This window comes from Empidonax traillii, unplaced genomic scaffold (genome assembly GCF_003031625.1).
Source record: "Empidonax traillii isolate 1590-97213 ecotype Southwest subspecies unplaced genomic scaffold, ASM303162v1 scaffold607:size387008, whole genome shotgun sequence".
Classification (NCBI taxonomy): domain Eukaryota; kingdom Metazoa; phylum Chordata; class Aves; order Passeriformes; family Tyrannidae; genus Empidonax; species Empidonax traillii.
In genome coordinates this window covers 122,322-132,690 of record NW_020955800.1, presented here as the reverse complement: position 1 = coordinate 132,690, position 10,369 = coordinate 122,322, and the positions used below count along the sequence as shown (strand labels likewise).

General features: G+C 60.2%; 1 protein-coding gene across 2 annotated transcripts; it reads left to right on the top strand.

Annotated features, from left to right (window-relative positions):
- Positions 1 to 1,084: 1,084 nt before the first annotated feature.
- Positions 1,085 to 7,593, top strand: RASL10B (RAS like family 10 member B). 2 transcript variants are annotated; one of them, XM_027898611.1, is made up of 4 exons: positions 1,085 to 1,148; positions 3,251 to 3,583; positions 6,095 to 6,219; positions 6,645 to 7,593. In XM_027898611.1, exons 2-4 carry the CDS (start codon positions 3,368 to 3,370, stop codon positions 6,913 to 6,915), a joined length of 612 nt encoding a protein of 203 aa, XP_027754412.1. In that variant the 5' UTR covers positions 1,085 to 1,148; positions 3,251 to 3,367; the 3' UTR covers positions 6,916 to 7,593. The 2 variants fall into 2 exon arrangements, with proteins under 2 accessions (XP_027754412.1, XP_027754413.1); XM_027898612.1 differs by lacking the exon at positions 1,085 to 1,148 and having other exon boundaries at positions 3,180 to 3,583.
- Positions 7,594 to 10,369: the final 2,776 nt, after the last annotated feature.

The following is a 10,369-nucleotide window of genomic DNA, read 5'->3' as shown; positions in this document are numbered from 1 at the left end:
TCCCTTCCCTCTCCCGGAAACATTCCACAGCTCAGGACTGCTTTATGGCGATGCAGGGAAGGGGAGCGGCATCTAGGGCTGGTAATAACCCCAGGGACACATAAATATTCCCCTAACTGCGAGCATCAGGCAGCTCTGCAGGGAAACAGCTGGGGCAGGGTTTGGGGTGTGCTTCGAGGGGCAGAGAGGTGCAGGGAGCCCACCAGCAGCGTGTGCCGGGGGCCTGGACCACACTCTCGGTGTGACCAGCACCTTCCCCTCTGCCCAGCAGAGCTTTGTACAGGGTGACCCAAAATGCAGAATCTGCAACAGAAATGTCCCTCCCTGGCACCATCCTGGGCTGAGAGTCCCCCCCGGTGCCAGCGGGCACAGAGAAACCCCCAGGGGCTGGCACAGCGAGGAGGTGAAGTGATGTGCCCAAGAGCACAGCGAGCAGCGGTGTCAGGAGGGAAACGCTCCCTCCTGGGAGGGCTCCTACCCTCCGAAGAAGAAGCCTGGCCTTGGGGGCTCATACAGGGTGGGCATGAGAGCGCAGATGCCTCTGGGCGCCGGGAAGGGAAGGGGTGACGGCGCTGCACCCGGCACACTGCAGGGGGGATATGGGAGGGTCTTCTCCCATCGGCACTTCCCCAGAGCCCCGGGAGAAATCGGTGTCTCTCCTGGGCTCCTGCGGCTCGCTCTGGGCATTTCTTGCCTCCTTTCCCGGGCGCTGCCCCCTTCCCTACCTGGCCACTGCCTGTATCCCTCCCCGGGCATCCCCTGCATCTCTGCCTGGGCTGAGCGTCGTTCCCTCCGCGGGCTCTGCCTGCATCACTCCCGGGCATCCCTGCCTGCATCCCTGCCTGAGCTCTGCCTCCCTCCCTCCCTCCCTCCCTCCCTCCATCGCTCCCCAGGCGCTGCCCGCCTCCCGCGCGGGCATCCCCGCCATCCCACCGGGCGCTGCCTCCATCCCTGCCCGTGCAGCGCCTGCCCCCGCGCCGTGCCCCGGACGGGCTCCCCGCTCCCCGCCGCCGCCCCCCGGTCTCTCCGCGCCGGGCGGGGGCCGGGCCGGGCCGGAGCTCTGCAGCGGGGCCGCCCGCCCCGCACCGGGCTCGCCGCATGGCTCCTCCACCCGCCGGGGCGCCGCCGGCCCGGGCCACCGCTGCAAGGTACGGGGGGTCTGCCGGGAACGAGGGGACGGGGGGTGGCAAAGTTACCTCTGGGCAGAGCCGGGGGGGTCGCCGGGATGGGGGGATCGGGGGGTCCCCAGCGAAAGTTGAGCGCCGGCGCTCCCCGCTCCCCTCCGCCCCGCCGGCACGGGGGGCGCGGGTGTCCCTCCCCGGTGTTCCCCCCCACCCGGTACCCCCAGCCCCAGCACGCCACCGCGGGCTGGGGGTGCTGCGCTGCCCGCCGCGGCCAGAGCATCCCCGGGAGGGTCGGGGCGGGATGCGGGATGTGCGGGATGTGCGGGATGTGCGGGATGTGCGGGATGTGCGGGATGTGGGATGCTGGATGCAGGGTGCGGGATGCTGCCGCCGCACCCTCCCCGCGGGGCTCAGGGCTTGCTCCTCCGAGTGCCCCCGGCGTCGCGGGGTGCCCAAGGTCGCACCGGGGGCCAGAGCCCCCATGCCGGGAGCCCCCTGTGAGCCCCCGCCCGGCCCTGCAGCCCACTGAGCCCGGCCTGGTGCTGAGCACTCGGAGCCCCCCGGCTGGTCCTGCTCCACCAGCCCACCCTGGGCTCCCCCGACGGGTCCCCCCACTGAGCCTCAGACTCCCACAGTGTCTGCTCGTGGGGCTGGGGGCCTTCAGGTCGGCCTCAGATGTTCTGGGGTGCAAGCTCGTTTGCTGGAGCCCGTGAGTGGTCCCCGTGTGCCAGCACAGAGGGGAACAGGGTTTTTGGGGTGGTACAGTAAGGCTCAGCCTGTGCCCCAGTTCCAGGGAGCCCTGCAGGCACTGGGTTTCCAGTTGTGTTGCTCCATCATCCTCCAGCCCCACAGGGGAGCTGGGGAAGCTGCTGTGAGGAGGAAGGGTTTGTGGGGACAGGGTTGTCCCTGCAGCAGAGAGGCCCCCCGGGACCTGCAATGACAGTGCTGTCTGCTGGTGGAGAAGGGCCCCAGCAGGGTCGGGTGTGGGGGCTTCTGCACCCCCCCATTTCCCTTCATTTGGCACAGAAACACTCCTGCTACCAGGGCTGGGGGCAGCCAGCACCCCAGGGGACAGTCCCAGCAGCAGAGGGTGACAGGGTCCCCAGTCCTGCTGCTGGGGGGGTGAGGATGGTGTGAGCCATGGCCCAGCTTAGGGGACCCCAGGAAGCACATCCGATCCAGCACCCAGCAGTGGGAATCTCCGTGCCCAGGCTCTCCCTGGGGCAAATAATCCCCACAGAACAGGCACAACAGGGTGATTGAACCTGACACTTTCTGCTGCTCCCCTGTGCTTTGGGCATGGTATTAAGGGAAAATGGACCAGAGCATCACAAATTGGTCAAAACATCCCCACTTTGGGATGAAGCACAAGCTGCTTCCTAGTGATGACAGCAAGCAAAAGTGGGACTCATCCCCTCATCCTTGCCGTTCACAGCTCCTGGTCGGGAGCCCACTGCCAGAAGGTGTTTGGACTCCTCAGACTCCGACTCAGTTCCCAAATTCCCATGTGTGGGTTATCACCCCGTGTCCCCCCACACGTGTGACCCTGCCAGCAGCTCGTGGGCTCACCCCATCAGCTGGCTGGGAAATTAGTCTCCATCAAGTTAATTGCCCAACCGCTCAAAGCCTGAAATTAAACGTTAAAGCGTCGCTCGCAGGCGCAGAGCAACCTCCCCCTGCCCCAGCAAAAGGCAATTCCAGCTGTCCAAGCGGAGGGAAGATGGATTCCCTGTCTTGGGGCAGCACTGGGAAGGAGCAGCTGGTGTCGGTCCCCACGGTGCTATGGAACAAGTCCCCAGCACAGCCTGGAACCTGCTGCAGATGGGCTGAGCAAACCCTGAGCCACAGACAGACCCATTCCTGGGAGGTCTCCTTGCTCTGGTGCTGAAAGGGAGGGATGTGCCTGTAAGAACCTTCATGGAATGAAGCTTTCCTTAGCTATGTGGGGTGGGAGGCTCCAAAGGGGACTCTGATGTCCCGCAGTGCTGGGGTCATTGTCCAACCCTGGGGCTCCGTAGTACAACCCTTTCCCCCCGGCTCCTGCTTGAAAAAATATCCCCCGAAGTAACAACAGTGTGACACCAAGGTGTCTCTAGGATCTGACCAGCTTCTCCTTGGCCTTGCAGTGACGTGCTGTCCCGGAGGGGAAATGCATCCTGAATGGGGCTGAGGCCCCCTGCTCGGGAATATGCAGCCTCGGCACCGCGGAGGCAGCACCAGGGCAGCGGCCGGCGCGCGGCGGAATGGTGGCAACGTTCAAGATCGCCGTGCTGGGAGCCCAGGGCGTGGGCAAGAGTGCCATAGTCCGGCAGTTCCTCTACAACGAGTTCAGCGAGGTCTGTGTGCCCACCACGGCCCGCCGGGTCTACCTGCCCGCCGTCGTCATGAACGGCCACGTCCACGACCTGCAGATCATGGACTTTCCCCCCATCACCGCCTTCCCTGTCAACACCCTGCAGGTAGGGGTGCTCCCGGGGGGACTTCCACCCTGGGGGGGTCTCTGGTGACCTCCCTGGGGTTTCTCTGTGTGACTCCACGGAGTCCTGGTTCCTCCTCTTTGGGGGGTGCTTCTCCCTCCGTGTCAGGGTTTGGCTGCTAAAAACCAGTGTGAGGGATTGTGTCCTTGTGGATACCGGCTGAGCAGGCCCAGGATAAAGTGCCTTTTAAAGCTTGGTGGCAGCAAATGCAAGAGACGGGGTCCCACTCCAAGGAACGTGGCTCTGGGATTGCCCACAGCCGCAGCCAGCTGAGTGGTGGATCCTGGAGCATTGGGATCCAGTTCCATGGCTGTCAGAGGAAATGCCAGAGCATTCAGGTGGAAATCAGGGGTTCCGGGAGAGCCGGACCCCTGATGTATCCACTGCCCAAGCCAGGCAGAGCAGGGCTGCTTGTCCCCTTCTGGGAGTGACCATCACCCCCCTGCATTGCCTGGGCTCATTCTTGGAGCGCTGGATCCACCAGCTCCTCAACCACCCCACGCTTCCAGGTGCTTCCAAAGCATCCCCAAAATGCAGTGTAGGGCTGGAAAGTGCTGACCATTTCGGGGGGGTTAATAGGGGAAAAAGGGGATTTTAAGCTCATGCCATAGCCCCATCCCAGAGGCACAAGTTGTGTCACTGCTGTTGGAAAAGGAGCTGGAGGTGCCCAACCGCGACTGCAGCCACGCTGGAGGGCAGTGCCATCAGTGGGGCCACCTCAGTTAATTACAGTGTTCCTGTGCCCGACAGGGACAGGGTTACAGGGGCCATGTATTGCTCCAGGAGTCCCTGTGCCATCGGGCAGGAGGTGAAGCGAGTGCTCCAGGGGCGAGGAGCAGGTTTAAAAATTAACCGGTGAGCGCAGGGAACGAAAGGTCAGCGCGAGAGACAGCCCGAAATAGCAAAGGGTAATTTATTGACACGGCAGCCGATGGCAACACACTCGATTAACTCCCTGCCTTGCTGCACTCAAGTGGAGGCGGCCGGTGGGAACAGATGGAGGTTTCCAGGGAGGAGAGGGTGCTCAGGCGGATGGCTCTGAGGGGAAAGAAGAGGACCGTGGTGGAGGATACGGCTCTGCCTGCTGGGAAACATCTCCGGACTCTGCTCCACGCCCAGGAAAAGCATCCCTGCAGTGATGTCCTGGGAGAGCAGCAGGAGCCAGTGGCTCTCCGACATCCTGCTGCAGCAGTGCAACCCTTCTACAGCTCGAACATCCCGGGAAACCTGCAGTGCATGAGGAAAACCATCCTGACATCGCAGCGCCGGAGCAAGCTGCAGCCCGGTGTGGTGAAATAGCTGCGATTTGTTAATCTCTCCGGTGTATCGGGACTCAGTGTAACCCGAGAAGCTGCTGCTCCACCCGCCTGTGTCCCTGAGGAGACAGAGGATCGCCCCAGCACCTCCTCCCCTCCGTGGACAGAGAGGGGCTGGGTCACTCTGCTCGCCCTGAGCTCCTTCCCGTGCTGCCCTCTGCGGTGGAGACAAACCCGCATCCCAAACCCTCTTTTTCCCCAGTTCTCTTCAGTCCTAGGTCTTCTCATTTTGCTTCATTCCAATGATAAACTCAGAAGGGGCTGATTCACGGTTCTGAAGGGGTTTGCTCAGGGAGAAGTGATGCCTTTCCTCCTTGGAGCATCTTTCTCCTTTCCAGAGGCGCTCAGGAGGGTTTGCAGTACTGCTTTCACAGGCTGCCGTTCCTGGTCCCAGTGCTGGGATGGGAAAGTGGCTGGAAGTGGGGAAGATTTTCACTTATAGCATGGGAAAAAATCCTGTTGTTCCCAGAAACCCCGAACTTTCACAACAGCATGTATTTCTTACAACTCCAAATTCTGAATGTGGAGAGGCCACCCTGGCCTACCTCTGCTCTGGCTCCTGATCTTGCTCTCACAGACCTGGTTCCTGAGCAGCCACTGCTCCTCTCCTGTCCCCATGTCCCCTCCAAACAGACCTGCCATCACCCTCCCCCTCTGGCCCACAGAGCTGCTGGTCCATCACCCTCAGACCCGTGGGGATGGGGCTCAGCAGTCTCCTCACCTGCCCTGCCCAAAGAGTAGGGTGCATCGCTAATTAACACACCTAATTAGCAGCTCTGCAGGATGAAGCTTTTACATCCAGGGCAGGGGGCTGCATTTGACCACGCTCCCAGCTCACCACTGTGTGTTAGGCAGGTTGTAATCTTCTCTCAGGAGAGAAAGTGGGGCTGACAAATCCTGTTACCTCTCCTCTGGATGAACAAGGAGGGATAAAGGATCTCTGGAGATGGAGGGGGGGATGGCTGAAGGGCTGTGGGTGCAGACACAGCTGTGGCAGGGTTGGTCACAGAGCAGAGGTGAGATGGGTGCTGGGTGCCGGGGCTGGAGAGTGTTCGGCCCCCCTGCTGCCTGCTGGCTTAGCAGCCTCCTTATGTGCCCATCCCCAGAGCAATGTGGGGCATCCCCTGGGCCCAGCAGGGGGGCTAAGCCAGGATTGATCCCTCTCTGCACCTTGCAGGAGTGGGCGGACGTGTGTTGCAGGGGGCTCCGGAGCGTCCATGCCTACATCCTGGTCTATGACATCTGTTGCTTTGACAGCTTCGAGTACATCAAAACCATCCGCCAGCAGATCCTGGAAACAAGGTAGGGGCCACTTTGCTGGATGATGCATCCTGTCCTGCAGCTCTCAGCAGAGTGGTGTGGCTGGTCCCAGTGCTCCCCTGCTCTTGGCATCGGAGATGAGATATTGGACTGGGACAAAACCCCTTTGCAGGGCTGGAAGCCCAGCAGCAAAATCAAAACTGGGACTGGGGGCAGGAGAAGGAGCAGGACCCTGGGCATGTACCCCCTGTGGGTGAGGGAAGCCATCCCGGGGAGAGAAGCCAGGGGTGGCACGGTGGATGGCTGTCCATGGAGAGGGACAAGAGGATAGGACAAGGGGAGGCACATCCCACTCAGAGAGCCAAAACCAAGAGCCAGCTTGGGATGGGCTGAGCTCTGTGGGCCAGTCAGTCACCCCGGTGTGTCCCCGTCCCCTTCTGTCCCCGCTCACCACCCGCCCTCCCCAGGGTCATCGGCACCTCGGAGACACCCATCATCATCGTGGGCAACAAGCGGGACCTGCAGCGGGGCCGGGTGATCCCGCGCTGGAACGTCTCCAACCTGGTGAAGAAGACGTGGAAATGCGGCTACATCGAGTGCTCGGCCAAGTACAACTGGCACATCCTGCTGCTCTTCAGCGAGCTCCTCAAGAGCGTGGGCTGCGCCCGCTGCAAGCACGTCCACACCACCATCCGCTTCCAGGGCGCCCTGCGCAGGAACCGGTGCACCATCATGTGAGCCCCCCCTGCCCCGATGGACCCCCCCTTCCTCGGGGGCCGAGGCTCCCCCGCGAACACCGGAGTCTCTGCTCTCCGTGGGGGTGATGCTGCGGTGGGAGCTGTGCTGGAGGCGCCTCGGGGTTGGCTTCCCACTGGCGCTGGCACCCTGCGGTGACATTTGGGGACAGCGTGCCTTGGGCAGGGTGATGCGGTGGCCAGTGGCAGGTTGGAGCAGGTGGCTGCCCGGAGGTAGTGATGGGTGAGGGAGGTCCTTGGTTAAACCCCCAGGCCCTCCCTGAGCCTCAGCTTGAGGCCAAAGCTGTCCCGGGGGGTGGGGTGGGGTTGTACGTGGCACTGGAGGATGGAGGAGATCCCTCAGAGGGTGCCCAGATTTTGGCTGTCAGGTCCATCCTTGCCAGTTCCTGCTCTGGCAGCACAGGGGCAATGCTTGCTGCTCCCTACCATCACCTGCCCCTGGAAGGGGATGATCCAGCACCTCTATCCTGATGTGCTTGAAGTGGTTCCATCACTGGGGCACAGGGAGACAGGAGCCCTGTTTTCCTCCCTGCAGAGCTGGGGTTTCTCCCCTTGGAGGGCAGAACAGTCTCCAGCAAGATGCCAGGTTACACGGGATCTCTTTTGGCTCAGTTGGATCAGACTTCCAGGTGGAATTTCCAGGTGAAAGCAAGAAAGGAGGGGGGGGGGGGGGGGGGGGGAATAATAATAAAATCCCCATCCCTCCCCTTACATCCCCAGGGTGCTGGGAGCTGCCTCCCCAGGGCTCTCAGTCCCCCTCTGCCCCAGCCCAGCCCAGCAAGCCTCCTCCCCGCCAGCCTGTCGAACACCAAATAATCTCGGAATGCTCCTTGCCGGGCAAGTCACCCCTCCGCTACCTCGTGCCCCGGGTTCAGCCAGCGACCGGTTTTGCAAGGCTTCCACCCGAGCCCCCGGTGTCTCCCGAGCGGGTGGGCAGCACCCTGTGCCCCCTCGGTGCCGCGAGCTCCCACCCGCGCCTGGTTTTCCCATGGTGATCCCGCCTCCATCCCGGTGAGACGCGGCCCTGGGAAGGCAGCCTCCGAAGCGATAGGGAGCTGGACTTGAGTTTGTGGTTGCATTCCTGCTTGTTTCTTTTTGTTTCGGTTTTGTTTTGTTTTTCTCTCTGCATATCCCTAGCAGGAAAGTGAGCCTCTCATTTAATTTTTTTTATTATTATTATTATTATTATTATTTCAATCTTTCAGCATGTTTTTCCCCCAGACTTGCAGCTCGCCTGAGTCCTGTCCTGCAAGGGCCAGGTGGCAAAGGGCAGCCCCTGTTAGGAAACGGTGGTGGGGCAGTGAGGGGTGAGCAAGGGGCCGTGGTTTCTCCTTGGCTGCCCCCTGTGAGGCACAGGGAAATACCATCCTCACCTCCTGAGCAGGATCTGTGGCTGGTCCATCCTCCAGCAAAACCATCCCTGTGATTCCTGGTGTAACAGGGAGGTGCAGGTATTCGAGGTATTCAGTGCTGCTCCGGGCAGGAAAGCAGAAGGACACCAGTCCTTCTTCTTCCCACAGCCAGGTGTCCATCTCCCAGCAGCATCACCGTGCTCTTGGAAACACTTCCTATGAAAGGCAGGTCTAGCTGAGCTCCAACACGGTGCATCCCCCCACCCCACCCCTGTGCCAAGGCCAGGGGGGCTGGGTCACTCTGCTCCCTCCCTGCTGGGGGAACCAAACCCCTTGATCCAAAAAAAAAAAAAAAAAAAAAAAGAAAAAGAAAAAAAAGGAAAAAAAAGAGACAAGGCAATGGGAGGACACAATTCCATCTCAGCCAGGAAGGGCAGTGGCACTTGTCACCATCCCTGGCCTTCATGGCAAACCCAGCTCCCTTATCCGACCTCATCCCACCAGGATTTATGAACACATGTAAGTCCACTTTATCGACCTCTGGCTAGCTTTATCCCTCCAAATTGTCTGAGAAGGAAATTCCTTAGTAAATGCTAATAATAAAGCATTTATAAAGTGCTCCAACATACATATATCAGTGACTAAGCCAATACATTGTTTGTTATAACCCTGTAGCCTGCAGTTTATAGCACAATTAGTTACAGGTTTTTATAGCATCTCTTTAGTATTTTGAAAAAAAAAAAAGGTTATAAATATAATTGTTATATTCTATTGTACTTTATAGACAGAGGAAGTTATATTAGTAATAATAACTCTCACTGCTTCGTCAGCATTTCCCAGCTCCCAGAAAAACGAGGGCTACAAAGAGCCGCTTTCCCAAAAGCCCAGGAGGGGGTAGGTGATGAAGATATCCTGGGTGGTGGTACCCTGGGTGCAGGCAGGGACTCTGAGGCAGGACGTGTCCAGGCGCGCGGGAATCAGAGTCTCCAGGAGCGCAGCAGCAGCTACAAGCACCTCGTGCCTCACCCCTACTCACACCCACAGTACAAAGTGTTCCCACTTCCCCAACACCACCCGGGTCCTGCTGAGAACAACCTGCTCCTGGGCCTGGGGGAGGCTGGGGTGTCCCCACCGCTGTCCCCAGGACAGTGCCGTGTTTCTGCCCCTGTGCACGTGGAGGCGATGGCCGAGTTTGGCTCAGCCCCACCAAGGATGCTTCCCTCTCCTCCTCCTCCTCTTCCCCCGGTGAGAATCCCAGTTGCCTGGACTTGGCTTTCCTTTCCCTCCTGGACTTCTTGTCGGAGATTCCCAAGGTGTCTACACCGCCTGTAATGCCCTGCACCCCCTTCTTTGAAATTGAATTAAAAATCAGGTCTGTCCCCCTTGTTCTGCACCCGCCTCAGGAGTGTTTTTGCGAGCAGGTTTTGCATCCCCGGAGCCCCAGGGCTCACCTTTGCTGCCTCTGCAGGGGTGTGGGGTTGGCTTTGTCCCCTCGTGGAAGATGGGAATCCCTGGCCCCCCGGGGGGCTCCTGGAGGGACATTTGTTGTGCCCACAGGGAGCAGACTGTCAGCTGTGGCCCCTCATCAGCATTATCCTCTCTCCCTCCTCACCCACACCAAAAAAAAAAAAGGGTGGAAACAGAAGAGCTTTGGTCCGTCTCTATTGCACAAACAGCATTGCTGGGGCCGTGGTGCAGGCTCAGGGTGTGGCCCCATGACCCTCAGGGGCAGCCACCACGCCCGAGGTGACCACAACCCCTCTGGTTCTCCCACCTTCGCCCACAAGGCAGGTCGTGGGGGTCAGCAAGGGGCCCTTCCAGTGCCCCCCCAACCTGAGCGACTCACTCATTAAGGCTCTTGGAGCTGTGAGACATAAGGCTCGTTAGTCCCAGGGTACAGTCGGAGAAGTCTGAGGTTCGAGATGTTTGGTACCTTTGGATGCCCCTGGTGTCCCTGCTTTAGTGGGGGCTGCACCCTTCTTCCCTGCAGAAAGCACCCCATCCTCTCAATCCGGGGCTGGATTTTTCCACCCAAACCAGCAAAAAAGCGCCTGTTTATCCCAAAGAATTACCGGTACAAAAAAA

Excerpts from the sequence above, each read along its gene's own strand:
- RASL10B (XM_027898611.1), top strand. The coding sequence starts at position 3,368 with ATGGTGGCAACGTTCAAGATCGCCGTGCTGGGAGCCCAGGGCGTGGGC. Across the intron at positions 3,584-6,094 it reads TCCCTGTCAACACCCTGCAG|GAGTGGGCGGACGTGTGTTG; the intron begins GTAGGGGTGCTC and ends TGCACCTTGCAG. Across the intron at positions 6,220-6,644 it reads CAGCAGATCCTGGAAACAAG|GGTCATCGGCACCTCGGAGA; the intron begins GTAGGGGCCACT and ends CGCCCTCCCCAG.